We start from the raw sequence: 24,759 nt of genomic DNA, 5'->3' as shown, positions 1-24,759 counted from the left end.
CACCCTCCTGCGCTAAGGCACGGGCAGTGGGGGCGTAAATGTACGCCCACGGTCGGTAAGGGGTTCATCTTTAGCTACTCTGCCTACTGCTGTTTGGACATTACCCATTACAGACTTAACCCGCAGTTCTGGTATCTCCACTAATTTATCATTTTATTAATTTATTTAATTTCCCGCCAGGGCTCGGCGTCATTTTACTAGTATCTCTGTCCTTTTATTGTACTGTATTGTTTCCCTGAGCATTATGTGATTTTATAAATTATAATTAAATTTTATTTTATTTTATTATGTTTCTATACCATATCACATAGGGCTGCTGTGACTTGGAGGACTATATAATTTTTATTTGCATGATTCTAGATTCCTCTTCTCAGAAGACATTTCTGCCTTCAGAGAAGCTGTCAGCAGTGAGACGGAAGCTGCAGAATTTCCAGAAGATATCTGTTCCATCCGGGAAGCGATGGTGGTGGGTATCATGACTTCTTGCATCCCAGCAGTTTCTTTGGAGCCACTTCCATTGGCGCCCTCTTCAGGGCAGGCTATTGGCAGTTTGGGACAAAAATCCTCTTCACCTAGAGAAGAAGATGACTCTTTCACTGTCTGTAAGAACCTTCCTAAATTGGTGATTGAACGTCAAAAGGTTTCTCCTGGATCCTGGACCCCATCATATCCATTACAACAGACTCCAGCGCTTGGGGCTGAGGAGCTCAAGTGTTGTTGTGGCTCCCCACTGGCCGAAGAGGAGCTGGTTCAGTCTCCTGAATCCTCTGTCAAAGGAGGATCCTTACATCTTACCAAGAAGAAGGAGGATCTGCTGTTTCAAGGTCCAGTTCTGTACCCAGATCTAAGGAGCCCTCATCTGGCTGTGTGGATTTTGAAAAGTCCAGGCTTCTAGATCAGGGCCTTTCAGACAAGGTTGTCAAGACTCTCCTTTTGATTAGAAAACCTTCTACAGCTAAAATCTATCTCAAACAATGGAATAAGTTTGGTCCTTCTGGGGACTACTCCTCTCCAGACTCTCCAAAATGGCCCTGATAAGGGTCTTTCTCCAAGTACTCTTAAAGTCCAAGTGGCTTCTCTGGGTTGTGTGTATGATTTTCCTATGGGTGATCACAAGTGGATCATGAGATTTTTCAAAGCTGTCTCCAGGGCCACCAGGGCCCCGCCTTGGAATCTTAATCTGGTGATATCGGTTTTTACTCAGGCTATTTTTGAACCTTTAGAAGAAGCTTCTCTGAGGTTTCTCACCTTTTAAAACTCTTCTTGGTTGCAGTTATTACAGCTCGAAGAGTTGGTGAGCTCCAGGCTCTTTCTATAGAAGAACCTTACTTTTCAGTATTGGATCACAGAATTGTATTTAGAAGAAAAACAGCCTCCAACCACACAACACGGGCAATTAACCCTTTAAGGACCGTGCTAACTTTCGTTTTTGCGTTTTCGTTTTTTCCTCCATGTGCTTAAAAGGTCATAGCACTTGCATTTTACACCTACAGACCCACATGAGCCCTTATTTTTTGCGTCACTAATTGTACTTTGCAATGACAGGCTGAATTTTTCCATAAAATATGCTGCGAAACCAGAAAAAAATTATATGCGCAGTGAAATTGAAAAAAAAAACGCAATTATTTTCCTTTGGGGGGGCTTCATTTTTACGCCGTGTGTCCTATGGAAAAACGTAGTTGTTATATATGTTCCTCAAGTCATTACAATTAAAACGATATGTAACATGTATAACTTTTATTGTATCTGAGGGCCTGTAAAAAATTAAAACCATTGTTAACAAATATACGTTTCTTAAAATCGCTCTATTCCCAGGCTTATAGCGCTTTTATCCTTTGGCCTATGGGGCTGTGTGAGGTGTCATTTTTTGTGCCATGATGTTTACTTTCTAACGGTACCTTGATTGCGCATATGCGACTTTTTGATCACTTTTTATTACAATTTTTCTGGATTTGATGCGACTGAAAATGCGAGATCAGGAATGTGATTAATTAATAGTTCGGGCGATTATGCACACGGCGATAGCAAACATGTTTGTTTATTTATTTGTAAAATGGGAAAAGGGGGGTGATTCAGACTTTTATTAGGGGAGAGGATTTTTTATTAATAAAAACACTTTTTTTTTACTTTCACTTACAGTAATATGAAGCCCCCTGGGGGACTTCTATATACACAGAACTGATCTCCCATTGAGATCAATCCTGTGTATATAATAGAGCAATGATCCATCAGATCATGGCTCTATTATAATGGTCTGCTGCAGACCATCTAAATAGATTGCCGAGACGGGAACAGCGTCAGAGCGACGCTGAGCCCCGGCTGGCTCAGTACAACGGATCTCCCCGCCGCGATCGCATCGCGGGGGGGGGGGGGGGAGATCCCCCACTAGACACCAGGGAGAGGGGCCACATTCACTGTTCAAATGCAGCTGTCAGCTTTGACAGCGGCATTTGAATGGTTAATTAGCCGGCCGCGGCGATCGGCCGCGCCGGCTAATACACGCGGTCCCTGGCTGCACATAGCAACCGGGGACCGCGCGCTGCAGAGAGGGCTCACGCCGGGAGCCCTCTCTGTTTACTCTTAACGGCCGCATGACGGGTATACCCGTCATGCGTCGTTAAGAGGTTAAGGCGCAGGTCTGGCACAAATGGGAACAAGGTAGATGTCCAAATAAAGGAAGTTTTTATTCTAAAAAGACCCAACGTGTTTCGGCACTGTACCGGTTTCTTTTTCAAGAGGAAAAATACCACAATTTATACTAAAAGAAAATAACGGGCGGAGCCAACAGCTTTAACCCGTTCAATACTATAACCGGACTATATGAATATAAATATATATATATACACACAGTGTATATATAACCGGACTATATGAATATAAATATATAACCGGACTATATGAATATATATATATATATATATATATATATATATATATATATATACACAGTGTATGTGTATATATATATATATATATATATATATATATATATATATATATATATATAAAACATTTATCTATAAAAACTTTAGCTGAAATAGAACATAGTTCAGACCTTAGTATTCTCTAACATTTCATTCAGTCCACCAGAACAAACAGCTTTAACCCTTTTCCATACTACAACTTGACTATATGAATATATACATATAAGAATAATACAACATAATACATACAAACACATACATAGAACATATAAAGATGCATTAGAAAATATAAAAATATATACACTACCGTTCAAAAGTTTGGGGTCACTTTGAAATGTCCCTATTTTTGAAAGCACTGTACTTTTCAATGAAGATAACTTTAAACTAGTCCTAACTTTAAACAAATAGACTCTATACATTGCTAATGTGGTAACTGACTATTCTAGCTGCAAATCTCTGGTTTTTGGTGCAATATCTACATAGGTGTATAGAGGCCCATTTCCAGCAACTATCACTCCAGTCTTCTAATGGTACAAGGTGTTTGCTCATTGGCTCAGAAGGCTAATTGATGATTAGAAAATCCTTGTGCAATCATGTTCACACATCTGAAAACAGTCTAGCTCGTTACAGAAGCTACAAAACTGACCTTCCTTTGAGCAGATTGTGTTTCTGGAGCATCACATTTGTGGGGTCAATTAAATGCTCAAAATGGCCAGAAAAAGAGAACTTTCATCTGAAACTCGACAGTCCAGTGGGAGGCCACGTTGCACAACTAAGCAAGAAGATAAGCACATTAGAGTCTCTAGTTTGAGAAACAGACGCCTCACAGGTCCCCAACTGGCATCTTCATTACATAGTACCCGCAAAACACCAGTGTCACCATCTACAGGGAAGAGGCGGCTGCCGGATTTTGGGCTTCAGGGCAGAGTGGCAAAGAAAAAGCCATATCTGAGACTGGCCAATAAAAGAAAAAGATTAAGATGGGCAAAAGAACACAGACATTGGGCAGAGGAAGACTGGAAAAAAGTGTTGTGGACGGATGAATCCAAGTTTGAGGTGTTTGGATGACAAAGAAGAAGGTTTGTGAGACTTAGAAGAAATGAGAAGATGCTGGAAGAATGCCTGACGCCATCTGTTATACATGGTGGAGGTCATGTGATGGTCTGGGGTTGGTGCTGGTAAGGTGGGAGATTTGTACAGGGTAAAAGGGATTGTGAATAAGGAAGGCTATCACTCTGCACCGCCATGCCATACCCAGTGGGCAGCGCTTGGTTGGAGCCAATTTCATCCTACAACAGGACAATGACCCTAAACATACCTCCAAAATGTGCAAGAACTATTTCCAGCAGAAGCGGCAGCTGGTATTCTATCATAGGTAATGGAGTGGCCAGCGCAGTCACCAGATCACCACCCCATTGTGGGAGCAGCTGGACCGTATGGTACGCCAGAAGTGCCCATCCAACCAATCCAACTTGTGGGAGCTGCTTCTAGAAGCGTGGGGGGCAATTTCTCCAGTTTACCCCAACAGATTAATAGCTAGAATGCCAAAGGTGTGCAATGCTGGAATTGCTGCAAAAGGGGGATTCTGGGACGGAAGCAAAGTGTGATGGAAGAACAATGTTATTTCACATACAAATCAGTATTTCTAACCTTCTCAATGTCTTGCCTCTATTTTCTATTCATTTCACAACGTCTGGTGGTGAATAAGTGTGACTTTTCATGGAAAACACAAAATTGTTTGGGTGACCCCAAACTTTTGAACAGTAGTGTGTGCGTGTGTGTATATTGTATATTATATATATATATTATATAAACATAAACACTAGCTGAAATAGAACATAGTTCAGACTTTAGTATTCTCTAATAGAACATAGTTCAGACTTTAGTATTCTCTAACATTTTATTCAGTCCACCAGGAGGCCATGAGCATAATCTAAAGATTCAATAGGATTCTCTATTTATTAGTTGTCTAAACTTATTTGGTACCTCTTCTACAATATGTTTCAAGATTGTCAATTTGAGACTACTGAGGTCAGAGTTATGCTTAAGGTAGTAGTGTCTAGAGACACTATGCTGCAGAAGATCATTTTTAGTGTTGGCTCTGTGTTTGTTCATGCGGCACCACATCGTCTGAACGGTGTGGCCCACATACTGCAATTTACACGGGCATTCAAGAAGATAAACTACGTACTGAGTCGAGCAACAGTATATGCTACGGACCGGAAATATCTAATTGGTTACAGAGAACATAAACGTAGGTGATGGTATAACTCATATCCTGTAACAACATAAACATCTGGCCACATTACATCGTATGGTACAAGTAGGACCAGTATTTTGAGTACTATTGTAAGTATCGGAGGTAATTTTCCGAAGCTTACTAGGTGCTAACTGGCTGCGCAGAGTTTTTGTTCTGCGGAAAATAACAAGGATATTTGGGAAGAATAGGTTTCAGAACGGGGTCAATAAGTACTATCCCCCAATGTTTTGTTAAAACTTCTTTAATTTCATGTGTACCACAGTTATACTCAGTGATTAATGATAACCCATAATTGTTCTTTTTCTCGGAAGTGCCTTGGATCTTGTGTCTTTCTTCCATCTTATCCAGAATGTTTTTCTGTGTATTATTTTTTTTTTCTATTATAAGCACTAGATAGTAAGCGTATGGGATACCCCTTATTAACAAAACTATTGTATAAAATTTTTAAATGATCATGAAAATCAGAATCCATAGTGCAATTCTTCCTAATGCGCCGATACTGTCCAAACGGCAAATTTTTTTAGCCAATTAGGGAGATGACAGCTAGTGAAATCTAAGAAGCTATTCACATCTACTTTTTAAAATATGATCTGAAACCAGGGACCATGCGATGAGTTCCCCTCTCAAAACGACCCATAAATAAATTTGCAAAACTAGGGGTGAAGCGAGAGCCCATCGCACAGCCCCTAATTTGACGAAACACTTCCTCTTCAAAAGAAAACGCATTGTGTTACAAGAAAAAAATGCTTGTTGTCCACAATGAATGTGGATTGTGGTGTAGATAACAAAGAATCATTAACCAAATAATAGTAAACAGATTCTAACCCTAATTCAATGTCGATGTTGGAGTTAGGGCTGGGCAATTAATCGAATTAATTCGCCCAGAATTTGAGAATCGATTAAATTTTTTTTCAAAATCATTAAAAAAAATCATTAGATGCGGGTGCACGGGCGGCTGGGAGGGAGGCGCGCTGCTCACATCCTCCAGCTAATGAAACAGACTGAGGAGGGAGAGCAGCCAGCAGCGTCCACCTACCCCCATAGCAGGACGTATACACTCTCTCCCTCCCGGCCGCACATGGAGTTCCCCGGAGGCTGCAGGGACTGAAGGATTCGGTTATATGCCCTCCGACCAGTGGCGCTCCTGCAGGTCAGAGCGGAACCGCAGCCGCCCACCCCCATAACAACCACCCGCTGCCCCGTAATGAGGGGAAAACGAGGACAGGCTGAGGGGTCGCAGGTCACTGGGAAGAGGACGAACGTGACCATGACGCGTCCTAAGGAGAGTGAGTGCAGCTATGACTGACAGCCAGGACATAGGACACAGCCAGCAGGGCTGCAGCTTCTGTGTAAAGGGGGTGTGGGATTACAGATGCTATGTCTTCCACTCTGTGCGGAGGCTGCAGGACAGAGAAGAGAGGTGGGAGGATCACAATAGGGAACCCGTATCATCACCTCTGTATAATACATCACCTGCAAAAAAAAAAAATGCCCTCCGACCTGCTCTACTACTACCCCCAATACTGCTTTACTACTACCCCCAATACTGCTCTACTACTACCCCCAATACTGCTCTACTACTACCCCAATACTGCTCCTAATACTGCTCTACTACTACCCCCACTACTGCTCTACTACTACCCCCAATACTGCTCCTAATACTGCTCTACTACTACCCCCACTACTGCTCTACTACTACCACCCCAATACTGCTCTACTACTACCCCCAATACTCCTAATACTGCTCTACTACCCCCAATACTGCTCTACTACTACCCCCAATACTGCTCTACTACTACCACCCCAATACTGCTCTACTACTACCACCCCAATACTGCTCTACTACTACCACCCCAATACTGCTCTACTACTAACACCCCAATACTGCTCTACTACTACCCCCAATACTGCTCTACTACTACCCCCAATACTGCTCTACTACTGCCCCCTCTACTGCTCTACTACTAGCCCCAATACTGCTCTACTACTACCCCAATACTGCTCCTAATACTGCTCTACTACTACCCCCAATACTGCTCTACTACTACTACCCCAATACTGCTCTACTATTACCCCCACTACTGCTCTACTACTACCCCCGACTACTGCTCTACTACTACCCCCAATACTGCTCTACTACTACCACCCCAATACTGCTCTACTACTACTCCCAATACTGCTCTACTACTACCACCCCAATACTGCTCTACTATTACCCCCACTACTGCTCTACTACCACCCCAATACTGCTCTACTACTACCCCCAATACTGCTCCTAATACTGCTCTACTACTACCCCCAATACTGCTCTACTACTACCCCCAATACTGCTCTACTACTACCACCCCAATACTGCTCTACTACTACCACCCCAATACTGCTCCTAATACTGCTCTACTACTACCCCCAATACTGCTCTACTACTACCACCCCAATACTGCTCTACTACTACTTTTAAATCGAGAAAAAAAAATCAAGATTTTTTGGCCATATCGCCCAGCCCTAGTTGGAGTACAATGCAGAAGGTAAAGTGAGAGCGTGTAGTTCAGAAATGAGTTGAGATGAGTCTTTAAGAAAAGAAGGTAACTCCCAAACATATTTTTTAAAGAAACAAATCTATATAGTGAGATAGATTAGATTACAAGTGAGAGAACCCACACCCAAAGTAATAGGCCTCCCTGGTGTTTTTTTGTCGCACTTTAGGTAAATAATAAAAATACAGAAGGCTAGTATTAGAAACCAGAAATCTTTTTCATTTTTATTCAAAATACCTACACCAACTGTCACCTGTATAAAGGAAATATAAGCACTAGTGTATTCATGAGTCGGATCTGCATCAAGTTTTATATAATAACTAGAAAATTTACCCGGCGCTGCCCGGGTATAAAGTGTCAGTGTGTTAATTAGATTTGTTCTAAGGTGCCCAGGAGGCCAATCTAAAGGTATTGTTTCATTTGAGTTAATCAGTGGAATTAGTGTATACTTGTAGTGCATAGTTGGAGGGGTTCTGTATACCCACAATGTATAGTTTTTAGGGGTCTCGCATATCTGTAGTTCATAGTTGGGGGGGCTGTATACCTATAGTGTATAGTTGGGGGGGTCCTGTATACCTGTAGTGTGTAGTTGGGGGGCTGCATACCTGTAGTGTATAGTTGAGGGAGGTCCTGTATACCTGCAGTGTACAGTTGGTGAAGGTCCTGTATACCTGTACTGTATAGTTCGGGGGTCCTGTATACCTGTAGTATATAGTTGGTGCTGTATACCTGTGATGTATAGTTGGTGGAGGTCTTGTATACCTGTAGTTTATAGTTTGAGGATCCTGGATACCTGTAGTGTATAATTGGTGGAGGTCTTGTATACCTGTAGTATATAGTTCGGGGGTCCTGTATACCTGTAGTGCATAGTTTGGGGTCCTATATACCTGTAGTATATAGTTGGTGGAGTTCCTGTATACCTGTAGTATATAGCTTTGGGGTCCTGTATACCTGTAGTATAGAGTTGGTGAAGGTGCTGTATACCTGTAGTATAGAGTTGGTGTAGGTCCTGTATACCTGTAGTGTATAGTTTGGGGTCCTATATACCTGTAGTATATAGTTGGTGGAGTTACTGTATACCTGTAGTGTATAGTTTTGGGGTCCTGTATACCTGTAGTGTATAGTTTGGGGTCCTGTATACCTCTAGTATATAGTTGGTGGAGGTCCTGTATACCTGAATTATATAGTTGGTGGAGGTCCTGTATACCTGTAGTGTAAAGTTTGGGGTCCTGTATACCTGTAGTATATAGTTGGTGGAGGTCCCGTGCACCTGTAGTATATAGTTTTGGGGTCCTGTATACCTGTAGTGTCCTGTATACCTGCAGGGTCGTATTTACCATTAGGCACCCATGGACTGGTGCGTAGGGTAGCACCTTGCAGAGGGGCAGTACCCTCCAGTTCAGACTTGCCAGAAAATCTGGTGTCTTTTCGAGGGGGTATGGCGGTATTGGTCAGGTCTGGTATAGCGGTGTTATCCAGTCACAGTATGGCGGTATTGGTCAGGTCTGGTATGGCAGTGTTATTCAGTCACAGTATGGTAGTATTGGTCAGGTGTGTTATGACAGTGTTACCCAGTCACAGTATGTTAGTATTGGTCAGGTCTGGTATAGCGGTGTTATCCAGTCACAGTATGCCGGTATTGGTCAGGTCTGGTATAGCGGTGTTATCCAGTCACAGTGTGACGGTATTGGTCAGCTCTGGTATAGCGGTGTTATCCAGTCACAGTATGGCGGTATTGGTCAGGTCTGATATGATGGTGTTATCCAGTCACAGTATGGCGGTATTGGTCAGGTCTGGTGTGGCGGTGTTACCCAGTCACAGTTTGGCGGTATTGGTCAGGTCTAGTATGGCAGTGTTATCCAGTCACAGTATGGCGGTATTGGTCAGGCCTGGTATGACAGTGTTATCCAGCACAGTATGGCGGTATTGGTCAGGTCTGGTGTGGCGGTGTTATCCAGTGTTACCCAGTCAGTTTGGTATACCTGTAGTGCCCTGTATATACATGTACTGTATAGATGGAGTAGGGGGTCCTGTATACATGTACTATATAGATGGAGTAGGGGGTACTGTATACATGTACTGTATAGATGGAGTAGGGGGTCCTGTATATACATGTACTGTATAGATGGAGTAGGGGGTCCTGTATATACATGTACTGTATAGATGGAGTAGGAGGTCCTGTATATATATGTACTGTATGGATGGAGTAGGAGGTCCTGTATATACATGTACTGTATGGATGGAGTAGGGGCTCCTGTATATACATGTACTGTATAGATGGAGTAGGGGGTCCTGTATATACATGTACTGTATAGATGGAGTAGGGGTCCTGTATATACATGTACTGTATAGATGGAGTAGGGGGTCCTATATACATGTACTGTATAGATGGAGTAGGGGGTCCTGTATATACATGTACTGTATAGATGGAGTAGGGGGCCCTGTATACATGTACTGTATAGATGGAGTAGGGGGTCTACCAGTTATTACTGTGGATGTTGTCAGGCAGCTTCCCTAGCAACCATTGCTCCCTGTGAAAATGAAAGCAGTAATCCTATTGGTTGCTAAGGCTCCAACTGCCGTGTCTGCTGCAGCTAATTATATCACCTGTGTGCAGTGAGGAGATTTTCCCATTCATCTCTATGAGGCGCCTCTCTTTCCCCTCCCCCTCCCCTCCTGTACATCTGGCGGGGACGGGACCTTCGCAATAACCTTCCCGGGTACCCAATGTATCTGTGGGCCAAATTTGGGGTCAAACGGTTCAGGCGTTTGGAAGTCTATTTGGGACAGACAGACAGACTTTCATTTTTATTATATAGATCTGTATCGGACAACTTCCTGTAAGCCTCCTCAAAGTAATCAGACCTATCTAGCAAAACTGTACCACCCCCTTTATCAACAGGGTGTATAACCAACTGGGTATTCGATTTTAAAGTGCTTAAAGCACTTCTTTCTCCTTTTGTCAGGTTATCCCTATGGCCATTATTATATGCAGCTCTACTGTGCTTTTCTTTTTGTTAATCTTTGAAATCAGGATGAGTGGGTATTAAATTCACACAAAATTATGGAGATACGGGTCTAGAGTTTTTAGACTTAATGATCAGTAATGGTCCTAACTCTTCTATTGTTAGTTCCACATATTTTAAAAAGTAGATGTGAATAGCTTCTTAGATTTCACTAGCTGTCATCTCCCTAATTGGCTAAAAAATGTGCCGTTTGGACAGTATCGGCGCATTAGGAAGAATTGCACTATGGATTCTGATTTTCATGATCATTCAGATTTTATACAATAGTTTTGTTAATAGGGGTTATCCCATACGCTTACTATCTAGTGCTTATAATAGAAATAAAAATAATACACAGAAAAACATTCTGGGTAAGATGAGAGAAAAACACAGATCCAAGGCATTTCCGAGAAAAAGAACAATTATGGGTTATCATTAATCACTGAGTATAACTGTGGTACACATGAAATTAAAGAAAGTTTTAACAAAACATTGGGGGATAGTACTTGGTGACCTCGTTCTGAAACCTATTCTTCCCAAACATCTTTCTGTTATTTTCCGCAGAACAAAAACTCTGCGCAGCCAGTTAGCACCTAGTAAGCTTCGGAAAATTACCTTCGATACTTACAATAGTACTCAAAATACTGGTCCTACTTGTACCATACGATGTAATGTGGCCAGATGTTTATGAGTTATACCATCACCTACGTTTATTAATTAGATATTTCTGGTCCGTAGCATATACTGTTGTTCGACTCAGTACGTAGTTTATCTTCTTGAATGCCCGTGTAAATTGCAGTATGTGGGCCACACCGTTCAGACGATGCGGTGCTGCATGAACAAACACAGAGCCAACATTAAAAATGATCTTCTGCAGCATAGTGTCTCTAGACACTACTACCTTAAAGAGGACCTGTCACCCCCCGTGCCGGGGTGACAGGCTCCGGACCCCCTGTTAGACCCCCCTATACTTGCGTGATTCCGCCGGGTCCCGCTTCCTGAGTCGGCCGGGTCCCGGAGATATCAGCTCCCGAAGCCCGCTGAGCGCGCGCTGAGAGGTGAGTCCGATGCCCATAGAGAATGACGGAGCATCGGACTCCCCATTCATTCTCTATGGGCGCCTGACTCTGCTGTCAGCGCGCGCGCCGGGCTTCGGGAGCTGATATCTCCGGGACCCGGCCGACTCAGGAAGCGGGACCCGGCGGAATCACGCAAGTATAGGGGGGTCTAACAGGGGGTCCGGAGCCTGTCACCCCGGCACGGGGGGTGACAGGTGTCCTTTAAGCATAACTCTGACCTCAGTAGTCTCAAATTGACAATCTTGGAACATATTGCAGAAGAGGTACCAAATAAGTTTAGTCAACTAATAAATAGAGAATCCAATTGAGTCTTTAGATTATGCTCCTGGTGGACTAAAAGAAATGTTAGAGAATACTAAGGTCTGAACTATGTTCTATTTCAGCTAGTGTTTATCTTTTTATATAATTTATATATATATATATATATATATATATATATATATATATATATTTATTTATATTTTCTAATGCATTGATTTTCAACCTTTTTTGAGCCGCGGCACACTTTTTATACTTAAAAAATCCCGGGGCACACCACCAACCAAAATGGCACAAAATGACACTAAAACAGTACATAATAAACATATAGTTAATAATATAGATTCTAAATGTACAAAACAAAGGAAGTAAGCACTATTACAGCACTACTACAACAAGCAGAGAGTCCAGGGTTCCAATAGCTGAAAGGGTGATTACAGCAGGTGGTGCTCAGCAGAACGCACACAGTTAATAGTATCAAACAAAGTCCAGTGAAGTAAAGGAGAAACTGCGGCAACTCACCGGTCTGTAGTGAAATCTTCTTTATTGATTCAACATTCTTGTACAGAAAGGCATTGGGGTGAATAGGAGGACGTACACACGGACATACAGTGGATAGCGACGATCGTTTTGTGTGGACTAGCCACACTTCATCTAGCTAACACCGTGTTAGCCAGACAAAGTGTGGCTAGTCCACACAAAACGATTGTCGCTATCCACTCTATGTCCGTGTGTACGTCCTCCCATTCACCCCCCTGATGCCTTTCTGTACAAGAATGTTGAATTAATAAAGAAGATTTCACTACAGACCGGTGAGTTGCCGCAGTTTCTCCTTTACTTCACTGGACTTTGTTAGATTCTAAATGTATTTATACTCACTCAGTGTGAAACCTGGGCCTGTTTTCTTCTCCCCCCTGCTTCTCTCCGCCATACTTCTCCCCCCTACTTCTCTCCTGTGCTTCTCTCCACCATACTTCTCCCCCATGCTTCTCTCCTATGCTTCTCTCCTGTGCTTTTCTCCACCATACTTCTCTCCCCCCTTCTTCTCGCCACCATATTTCTCCCCTCCATGCTTCTCTCCACCATACTTCTCTCCCCCTGCTTCTCTCCTGTGCTTCTCTCCCCCATGCTTCTCTCCTGTGCTTCTCTCCACCATACTTCTCTCCCACCTGCTTCTCTCCACCAAACTTCTCTCCCCTCTACTTCTCTCCGCTGTTTCTCTCCCCCATCCCCAGGTTTCTCTCCCCCATCCCCAGGTTTCTCTCCCCCCCTTCCTCCTCACCTCCTCCGAGATGGTCGCCGCTGCTGTCCGACTCACCTACTGGCCGCCCGTAGGGCCTGGACGTGCTCCTCCAATCAGCAGAGACCGCGAGCGTGGTGCGCTGTGGCCATAGCGCACTGGCCGTAGCGCACACGTTGATTGGATGCGTGCATCACGGCCCGCCACAGTGCTCCACGCTCCCGGTCTCCGCTGATTGGATAGGAGGAGCACGTCCGGGCTCTACAGGCGGCCAGTAGGTGAGGCGGACAGCAGCAGTGGGGCGATCTGCAGGGGCACCATAGTTTGGGGAACTTTCCCCGCGGCACACCCGACCATGTGTCGCGGCACACTAGTTGAAAATCACTGTTCTAATGCATCTTTATATGTTCTATGTATGTCTTTGTATGTATTATGTTGTATATGAATTCTTATATGTATATATTCATATAGTCAAGTTATAGTATGGAAAGGGTTAAAGCTGTTTGTTGGCTCCACCCATTACTTCCTTTTAGTATAAATTGTGATGTTTTTCTGTTTTGTAGTATGACTCTTGAAAAAAGAACTACTACGGTTCTGAAACGCATTGGGTCTTTTTAGTATAAAAACTTTCTTAATTTGGACATCTACCTTGTGCCCATTTGTGCCGGACCTGCGCCCTAACTACCCGTGTTGTGTGATTGGAGGCTGTTTTTCTTCTGTTATTCCCTTGTGGAGATCGGGAGTGGCTGCAGTTCGTTATACATGTGCTCACAAGTGTTGTGCCTCCTGACAGCACAACCTTACCAGGTGAGGGTTACCATACACCTTTGTTCCTCACCTCTTTTTAGTTGATCCTCGCTATGCCCCCCTTTTTTCCTATAGAATTTTATTCAGGCTTAGTCCGGAGTTCCTTCCTAAAGTCGTGTCTGACTTCCATTGGTCGAAGGACATCGTTCTACCATCCTTCTGCAGTAATCCCAGCAATGATAAGGAAAGACTGTTGCACACTTTAGATGTGAAAAGAGCCGTGCTTCTCTACTTGAAATGTTCTGCCGATTGGAAAAAATCTAACACTCTTTTTCTCCAGTTCCAAGGTCCTAAGAAAGAATGTAAAGCCTCCATTGCTCGATGGTTAAAGTGTGCTATCCACGAGTCCTACAAGCTCATAAAAGAAGAGGTTCCTACAGATCTTAAAGGAGAAGTCCGGCCAAAACTATTTTTTAATATGTTATTACTTATGGAAAGTTAGACAAATTTCTAATGTACATTAATTATGGGAAATGCACATATAGGGCTATTTCCCTTAATTTAGTAGATCGGGAAGAGTTCAGAGTCTCTAACACTCTGTGACGTCACGAACCGGGGGTGTAATTACAATAGAGTGTCCAGCCGGGGGGCGCACTATATATAGAAGTCAATGGTACTCATTGACTTCTATATATAGTGCGCCCCTGCTGGACACTCCATTGGAATTACAATGGATGTGTATGTAAATGTAATATACAGTGTTTTTGATTGAATACATTTATGGAAGTGTCCTTGCTCCCCAAAGTATTCCATAAATGTAATCAGTCAGTACATTTGGAGGGCACCGAGCAGGGAGGGGGAGAGGTGCATCTACCTCCCCCCTCCCTCCCTGCTCAGTGTCCTTGCTCCCCAAAGTATTCCATAAATGTAATCAGTCATTTACCTCCCCCCTCCCTGCCTGCTCGGTGCTGCTGCCATACATACACACTGTATTACTCCCCTATCATTTGCTCATAGTATGAGCAGATAATGGGGGAGTAGTACCATGGCCCATCTCCATGGTAAGCCCGCCGCTCCCTGCCTGTCCGCCGCCGTTCTGGACTATTACTCCCATCAACTGCTCATAGCATGAGCAGGTGATGGGTGGTAGTAATTTGGTTATCGCTATTACATGGCTGATGCCGCGCAGGGGGGAGCCGCTCATCACAGTGCAGCCATCATGTCCCTCCGCTCACCCCTCCTCCTCCTTCTTCCTGGATCCGGCCAAACTTCAACCCTATCCCATGGCTGACTCCCCGCCCGCCCGATCACACATACCGGCTCCCGGTGCTTCCCCTCTCCCACACGTGCCGGCCGGCGACACCAGGAAGCAGCGGGAGCCGGTATGTGTGATCGGGCGGGCGGGGAGTCAGCCATGGGATAGGGTTTGAAGATCCAGGAAGGAGGAGTAGAGGGGAGCGGAGGGACATGATGGCTGCACTCTGATGAGCTGCTCCCCCCTGCGCAGCATCAGCCATGTAATAGCGATAACCAAGCTACTAGTAGTCCAGAGTGGCGGTTCGGCAGGGTTACCATGGAGATCGACCATGGTACTACTTCCCCATTATCTGCTCATACTATGAGCAAATGATGGGGGAGTAGTATAGTGTGCATGTATGGCGGCAGCAGCACCGAGCAGGGAGGGAGGGGGGAGGTAGATGCACCTCTCCCTCCCTGCTCGGTGCCCTCCATATGTACTGACTGATTACATTTATGGAATACTTTGGGGAGCAAGGACACTTGCTCCCCAAAGTATTCCATAAATGTATTCAGTCAAAAACATACTGTATATTACATTCACATACACATCCATTGTAATTCCAATGGAGTGTCCAGCAGGGGCGCACTATATATAGAAGTCAATGGTACTCATTGACTTCTATATATAGTGCGCCCCCTACTGGACACTCCATAGGAATTACACCCCCGGTTTGTGATGTCACAGAATTTCAGAGAATCTGAACTCTCCCTGATCTACTAAATTAAGGGAAATAGCCCTATATGTGCATTTCCCATAATTAATGTACATTAGAAATTTGTTTAACTTTCCGTAAGTAATAGCATATTAAAAAATAGTTTTGGCCGGAGTTGTCCTTTAAAGCCTCCTCCTGGGCTGAGAAAGCTGCTACTTCTATTAAGCAGATTTGCGGGGCTGTCACGTGGTCTATTCCGCACATGTTCTTCAGACACAATAAGCTGGATCTAGAGTGTGCACAGGATTTGTCCTTCGGCGCAGAGTGCTCCAGGCTGTTGTCCCCCCCTAGGTTTATAATTTGGTATGTCTCCAGTGGTGCTGTCATGATGGCGAATTGTAAATTTAGAAATACAATTTACCGATAATTCGGTTTTCAAGAGCCCATCATGACAGCACACTTTTATATTACCCTCTCTTGGTATATGTCTGTTGGTCTAGTTCTTGTTTGGTAAACGGGCAGGGTCAAGGGGCAATCTCTCCAGTGGTGCTGTCATGATGGGCTCATGAAAACCGAATTATCGTTAAGTTATAATTCAAAATTTCTCAAAGTCTCCTTAGTTCTTCTGGGATCTGAAATGTTAGGCCCACATAACTTCTTAAGGATTCTTATGCGACTGGATTGTGGTTCACTGCCAACATACAAAAGGGCGACTCCATATACACCAACAATCTCCACTGTATTAACAGTGACCCATCTCTGGCAGACGGCCATATTGACAGTGAGTAAAAGTCACTGTTGCACCTCACTGCCTTCACTCCCTGTTTTCTGATTTTCTCTGCACCTCATTACCATCAAGGGCTTCTCCATCAACACCTCAGGCAGCAGTAATAGAGAAGCCCCAGAGGGAACTACAAGTACCATCATCACCAGCCACATAGTTGTAGTCCCCTCTATAACCTCTGTGGCCGTATTTACCTCAGGGAGGGGGAGAGTTATTACCACTCGGCCTGTGACAAGGATATATCTTCATTTATTCATCAAAACCTCTTTCCTAAATTCCCCTCACTCCAGTCTGCTACAGTGTTCTCCTGTGACCTGTAGCAATCTGCAGATGGGCAGCTGTGTTCTCCTGTGACCTGTAGCAATCTGCAGATGGGCAGCTGTGTTCTCCTGTGACCTATAACAGATGGGCAGCTGTGTTCTCCTGTGACCTATAACAGATGGGCAGCTGTGTTCTCCTGTGACCTGTAGCAATCTGCAGATGGGCAGCTGTGTTCTCCTGTGACCTGTACCAATCTGCAGACGGGTAACAGTGTTCTCCTGTGATCTTTAGCAATCTGAAGACAGGCTATAAATGTTCTCTTTGGGGAGTAGCAGCTCTCTCCCTATAGTCCTGCCATGCTCTCCATTGTTGGTCCTCCTGTGGACTCATGAGCATTAGGACATTAGTTGCTTAGTGGTTACAAACTGTCTGACTGTGGACCGGTGGGGTCCCGACTCATTACAGATGGTTTTGTGGCCTATTTCACCAATATCAGCCATTTAGAAGCCATATTAGAGTTGCCACACCCACCGTTTCCGCTTGTCACTAATAAGAGACAGAGCGGCTATGAGCAACAGAACCACCAAGGAAGTAACAAACAATAAGAAGCTAAAGTATAACAAAGCTAATACGGCAAAAAAGAGTTGGTGCATGGCAAAGAAGGTGCTGGGTGTCAGAATGACCCTGTTACTCCCGCAACGGCTTGCTGTGGAGAATTGCTGAGAATTGTATGAATTTTCTGAATGTTGTGGGCGGCGATAACACCGGCATTGTGAATTCCATTGTTGGAGGTGAATGGAAGGGTTCTTCACACTGCAAGCACTAAAGTCGTCCAGTGACTTATTGTGTCTGCTAATATACAGTACTGTATCTGCGTTTTATCCTGTGAAACACAACTGTAATCAATTCGTACTGCTGTCCTAATATGATGTACAGGTAACATCTGTCACACAGCCATCACCGTCACACAGCCTGTCATCTGCCGTCACACAGTCCCATGGACCCCAACAACACTGCACGGTATGGCCAGTGGGTGATGTGTTACGGCATAGATATACAGCATCAAGTGCTGCAGCTGATGTATTGCTGTGTGTCACAGTTCACAGTATCATTAACAATGTAATAACAATGTAGCAAACCCTCAGCTGTGAAAAGTGTTCAGCCTTTGTGGATGTAAATGCACTCATAACAAAGGGAATGTAGAAATCGAGAGACATCAGTAGGAGACTGTTACCGATGTATAGATATGGAGGTCATTGGTTTAATTCCCATTATCATTATGGTTTCAGGTGTCTGGGCCAAGAAGCCACTTCCAAGGGGAAAGAAATTTGGACCTTTTATTGGGGAGAAGAAAAAGCGTTCTCAAGTGAAGAACAATGTCTACATGTGGGAGGTAAGATGTCTGCTTACCATAGGACTAGCCTCCTCTCATGGTCTCTGCTTAGAGATTACTATACGTGGATCCTCCTCCCATGGGCGTCTCTCTCTCCTCTCCCCTTCCCTCCTCTCCACCCCTTCCTTCTCTCTCTCTCTCTCTCTCTCTCTTTTCCCTCCTCTCTTCCCTCCTTCTCTCTCTCTCTCTCTCTCTCTCTCTCTCTCTCTCTCTCCTCTCCTCTCCTCTCTCCACCGCCCCGCCACACATGTCCATGGATTGTGTCTGGTGTTACAGCTCAGACCTTGTCACGTTAGTGGGAGTCATAATACCAATCCCAGCAAATAGACAAGGGTGTTGCCCATAAAGGTATCCAGCCTCCTGGTTGGGTCCTTACGGGGATGAAGTTGCAAGTTAATGGTCATCTCAGTGGTTGTTGTCTGTTTTTATTGCTTGGAGACGGTGCACTCTAGTTGCTGTTATCTCTTTTTCTAGCCTGGTATTAGCACTCTGTGACCTCCAGCAGTGAGTGCTCTCCTCCTGATGTGGCCTCTCTCCACCCACTGGTAATCCCCCTACTTCAGCCACTATGGCGGCTGCCCTCTCATTGCCTGGCTGCATCGCTTGCTTATGTTCAGTTTTTTTATGGTTGTGACTTCATGAATATTGCTAAAAACTCCCGGGAAAAAAAACAGGGATGTGGCTGAAGTTAGAGAGCTTAGAGCAGGGATGTCAGACTGTCACCCTCTGGGTGTTCTCATCATGTCTGGACATCAAAAGCTTTGGATGTCCAGTCATCAGGGAAATTGTAGTTTTGCTGCAACTAGAGGGACGCCTGACTGACACCTCTGGCTTAGAGTGTTATTACAAGGGCCGATGGGGGCCCAATAATAACTGTAAATGAGCGCCGATCTGCTAGATCGATACTTATAACGAATCTTTATGAAAAAACCCAAAATAGCGTGAAAAATTGTGAAAAAATGCATTTTTCCAACTTTAAAACTTTTCTGCTTATACAGAAAATGGTTATACCACATAAATTATATATTAAATAGCATTAGCAACATGTCTACTTTATGTTGGCGCCATTTATTAAACTATATTTCATTTTTTATAGACAATAGGGAGCTTAAAACATTAGCAGCAAATTTCCAAATTTTCAGTAAAATTTCAAAATCAGATATTTTTAGGGACCTGTTCAGGTTTAAAGTGTATTTGAGGGGCCTGTATGTTAGAAAGCCCCACGAAGCACCCCATTTCAGAAACTGCACCCCCTAAACTCTGCAAAAGCACATCCAGAAAGTTTTTTAACCCTTTAGGGGAGTTACAGAAATAAAAGCGAAGTGTGTAAGAAATTTGAAAATTTTAATTTTCTGTGCAGAGATTTTATTGTAATCCAATATTTTTCATAATTATAAGTTTATTACCAGAGAAATGCACCCCAATATTGATTGCCCCATTTCTGCAGTTTATAGACATACCCCATATGTGGCCCTATTGCGCTATTTGACGCAACCACAAGCCTCAGATATAAAGGAGCGCCTAGTGAATTTCAATGGCTCCGTTATTTTTGGTCATTTTTGACTGTACCACTTCAGGTTGGCAGAGGCTCTGGGGTGCCAAAACCTAAAAAACACCCCTAAAGGGACACCATTTAGAAAACTACACCCCTCAAGGAATGTAACAAGGGGTGCGGTGAGCATTTGGACCCCACAGGTGCTTCACAGGTTTTCCAAACAATATGGCTTGAAAAAAGACTAAAGTATTTTTTACACTAAAATGTTGTTCTAGACTTCAATTTTTCATTTTCACAAAGGGATAAAAGGAAAAAAAAAAAACACAAAATGTGTAGCGCAGTTTCTCCCGAGTACAGAAATACCCCACATGTGGACATAAAGTGCCAAGGGGGCGCAGGACGAGCCTCCAAAGGGAAGGAGCGCCAATTGGCTTTTGGAAGCTGGATTTGGATGGAATGGATTTCAAGGGCCATGTCGCATTTACAGAGCCCTCGTGCTGCCAAGACACTGGAAACCCCCCACAAGTGACCCCATTCTGGAAACTACACCCCTCAAGGAATCTAACAAGGGGTGCAGTGAGCATATGGACCCCACTGGTGACGGGCACAAATGTGGAAAAATGTGACGTGAAAGTGAAAATTTTCTTTTTTTTTACTTTCATGGCACAAATGTGCCCGTCATCCAGGGGTCCATATCCTCATTGCACCCCTTGTTAGATTCCTTGAGGGGTGTAGTTTCCAGAATGGGGTCATTTGTGGGGGGTTTCCAGTGTTTTGGCAGCACGAGGGCTCTGTAAATGCGACATGGCGTTCATCATCCATTCTAGCCAAATCCAACCTCTAAAATCCAAATGGCGCTCCTTCCCTTCGGAGGCTTGCCCTGCACCCACATGGCGCTTTATGTCCACATGTGGGGTATTTACGGACTCGGGGGAAACTGCTCTACACATTTTGTGTTTTTTTTTTCTCTTTTAACCCCTTGTGAAAATGATAAATTCAAGGCTAGACCAACATTATAGTGTAAAAAATTTAATATTTCATTTTCACGCCACATTGTTCCACATTTATGCCCGTCACCAGTGGGGTCCATATGCTCACTACACCCCTTGTTACATTCCTTGAGGGGTGTAGTTTCCATAATAGGGTCACTTGTGGGGGGGTTTAACTGTCTTGGCAACAGAGGGGCCTTTTGAATGCAACATGGCCCCTCGAAATCCATTCCATTCAAATCCAGCCTTCAAAAACCAAATGGCGCACCTTCCCTTTGGAGGCTTACCCTGCACCCGCATGGCGCTTTATGTCCACATGTGGGGTATTCCCGTACTCAGGGGAAATTGCTCTACACATTGTGTTTTTTTTTTATCTTTTAACCCCTTGTGAAAATGAAAAAATCAAGACAAGATCAATGATTTTAGAGTAAAAATTAAAAAAAAATTACACTAAATGTTGGTCTAGCCTTGATTTTTTTTCCATTTCCACAAGGGGTTAAAAAAGAAAATGAACACAAAACGTGTAGGGTAGTTTCCCCTGAGTACGAAAATACCCCACATGTGGACATAATGTGCCATATGGGCACAGGGCAAGCCACCAAAGGGACAGAGCGCCATTTAGAGGCTGGAATGGGGGATGGAGGCCATGTTGCAATTACAAAGCTCCTGTGCTGCCAGGACAGTAGAAACCCCCCACAAGTGACCCAATTCTGGAAACTACACCCCATAAGGAATCTAACAAGGGGTGCAGTGAGCATATGGACCCCACTAGTGATGGGCACATGTGTAGAACATGTGCCGTGAAAATAAAAAAATACCATTTTTTTCATTTTCACGTCCCAAATGTGGCCGTCACTTGGGGGCCATATACCCGCTGCCCCACTTGTTAGATTCCTTATGGGGTGTAGTTTCCAGAATGGGGTCACTTGTGGGGGTTTCTACTGTCCTGGCCGCACAGAGGCTTTGTAATTGCATCATGGCGGCCATACCTATTTAGCTGGGGAAAAGGGACAATTTTAATTTATTTGGGGGTATTAGGCCAATTATTAGTTTATAAGGTTGAAAATGACAGGTGTCCATCAAATTCAACCTGTGTCGATCCAGAGGAAGGCAAAAAACCCTCATGATGCAGACGACAGTAGCCTCATCACAGGGGAAAAATTCCTTCCCTACTCCATAATGGCGATCAGAATAATCCCTGGATCAGGACGTGACCCCTGAAATAGGAATAAGGGACGGAATTTAGAAAATGTAGAACCCCAATGACGTGTGGTGCGCCTTGGAGCGATCCAGTATGCAGAGGCCGGGGGGATCAGGACAGGTGTCACACTGGTAAATGGTGTCCTTTTTGATCCCCCTGTTACGCCACACTCTGCACTTCTTCTGGGGTCTCCCTTTCTCCAGTGTGGGGGACGTCACCTGGAAAATGTTGTCCTGGTGCGATCCGGGGTCCTTCATATCCAGAAGCGCTGGGTCCGCTCCATGGCTGCTAAATATTAGGGCGCTATTACTGCTTCTGATATTTACGGATCGTGCCGCAAGCTACAGTAGCTCAGGCAGCGAGGAAGCAGAAGAGGGGGTGCTGGTATAAAAGTTATCCCCGTACAGGTGGTGGTGACCTTTATCCAGCAGTGGGATGATCAGTTCCCGGACGATCTTCCCACTAACTCGGAGGATGGGGGGGGGGGGAGTGGGCATCTGGGGGCTGGATTCGGGTGTCCCTTCCTTCATACACTCTAAGGGTACGTGCACACTGCGGAATCGCGAAGGATAACCCTTTGTGCATTCCGCAGCTGGCACCCGCCGGCGGACTGATGCAGGCGCACGTCTCCGTCCGTGTCGTAGACTCCATTCTATGCACGGGCGGATTCCGCTCTCCGTCCAACGTGTTGATGGAATGACGGATGATGGAATCCGCCCATGCATAGGTTAGAGTCTATGACACGAGCGGAGACGCGCGCCTGCATCAGTCCGCCGGCGGGTGCCAGCTGCGGAATGCACGAAGGGTTATCCTTCGCCATTCCGCAGTGTGCACGTACCCTAAATCTGTAAGAGTACCCTGAGGTACTCTCACAGAGTTTGTAGAATTTCACGCCATACCGTCATCTCTTATTGGGACGGTACTGGCGGAAAAGACGTGTCTGGGGGGCAGCGTACGCTACGCTACTCCCAGACATGTCATTGGAGGATGAGGATGAATGGAGGAACGAAGGATCCCCCCATTTATCCTCACTGGCTGTTTCAGTGTCGGAGGCAATAATAACGTATGCGTCCGATACTGAAAACACCCTGGGGGCCACTTTTATATAGGGATTGGTATATGGGGTATGTAGTGGTGTAGTGTAAAACTTTATTCAATGTAGTGTGGTGTAATGTAGTGTTTTTTTACGTGTTTTTTACAGTAAGTATACAAAAAAAACCTACGCCAAAAATGGTGTTGCTGATAAATGCCGCACTTATGTTCGGCACTTATCAGCAGACCGTGGCAGTAGGATATAAAAAAAAACCACCCTACGCCAAAAAGGAGGAGTTGCTGATTAGCAGCGCACTTTCGTGCGATGCTGATCAACACTCAGCGGCGATAGGGTGCGGAAAATAGAAAAAAAAAAAATTGGGAAAAAAATAATTTTTTTTACTACATTCTGAACATCCCTGTAGTGGCTGATACGTGTATTACACTTATCAGCCGCTAGGGGGCAGCAGAGCGCAAGATCCGAAAAAAGACGACGCTGGAGCCGGAAAAATACGAAAAAAGACGACGCTGGAGCCGAAAAAAGCCGATCGGGACTCACGGAAGAAGCCGAAGACCCGACAAGATGAAGAGGACGCCGGGAACCCGGAAGACGCTGATCAGGACCCCGGGACAGGTGAGTAATGTACAAATACCTGCTCTGGACCCCTCAGCTACCTAGCTGAGGGGTCCGGAGCAGGTATTTATTACTTGTGGGGACTTTGATCGGCGTGAACGGCCGGCCGGCCGTTCACGGCGATCGGGACGGTGGTACCGTGACCACCATTACTTTTTACAGTAATGGCGGTCGGTGCCGTCCTCGGACAGCACCGACCGCCATTTTTTTCCGGGTCATCGGGCCACCGATGGGCCGGAAAGGTTCCAATCGCCGCTATGGGCTTATCAGCCAATAGCGGCGATCGTCGGCATGGGGGGGGGTTAACAACCCTCCATGCCGACAGGGAGAGATGGCCTGCTATGTATTATAGCAGGCTATCTCCCCCGATCGGGACCCGGCCGGCCGCAGCGCCCTCTTAAAGGACCCGCGTACCGGTACGTCATGGGTCCTTAAGTGACAGTGATCCATGACGTACTGGTACGACATGGGTCCTTAAGAGGTTAAGCTCAGTAAGTGTGCTGAGAAATCATTCAGCACACTTCCCATACATATCCTTATATCCCCCGTCCCTACAAATGAAAGCGTATAATCTTACTTTTATACATTGGCACGCTGTATGGTAATCCGCCCTAAGTAGTCATCTGGGTGGTGGGCTGTGGGCAGGTAGTCGCGGTTTCCTGGGCGGTTCGGCTAAGTAATCACGCCCCTCTGGGTGGGGGGGGGGCGTGATTCAAACTCCAGTGAAGCTGTGACGTGCTCTGGAGGCGCTCCTTAGCGCCCGGCGACGTGCCGACGTTCTCATCACGCCGCCTACAGCACAGAATAGGATGTACTACGCCTGTGCAGCGTAATCAAAATGTTGGTGCACGGCCGGGTGCTACAGCACGTCTCCGGAGGACGTCACAGCTTCACTCGAGTTATCACGCCCCTCCCGCCCAGAGGGGCGTGATTACATTGCCGAACCGCCCAGGGGACTGTGGCTACCTGCC

The 24,759-nt window shown here is 45.0% G+C and overlaps 1 protein-coding gene across 10 annotated transcripts in view; it reads left to right on the top strand.

Annotated features, from left to right (window-relative positions):
• Positions 1-24,759, top strand: part of PRDM2 (PR/SET domain 2) — a 174,907-nt gene that overhangs the window by 32,344 nt on the left and 117,804 nt on the right. For 9 of the 10 annotated variants that reach the window (XM_069946892.1, XM_069946893.1, XM_069946897.1 and 6 more), the window contains one exon: positions 18,334-18,437. In XM_069946892.1, coding sequence (XP_069802993.1) covers positions 18,334-18,437 — 104 coding nt within the window. Of the gene's footprint in view, positions 1-18,333; positions 18,438-18,944; positions 18,983-24,759 lie in introns of those variants that run through there. The other variant, XM_069946901.1, reaches the window with a different exon arrangement.

The sequence above is a fragment of the Dendropsophus ebraccatus genome, chromosome 12 (assembly GCF_027789765.1).
Source record: "Dendropsophus ebraccatus isolate aDenEbr1 chromosome 12, aDenEbr1.pat, whole genome shotgun sequence".
Lineage (NCBI taxonomy): Eukaryota > Metazoa > Chordata > Amphibia > Anura > Hylidae > Dendropsophus > Dendropsophus ebraccatus.
This window is presented reverse-complemented; position numbering and strand designations above follow the sequence as displayed.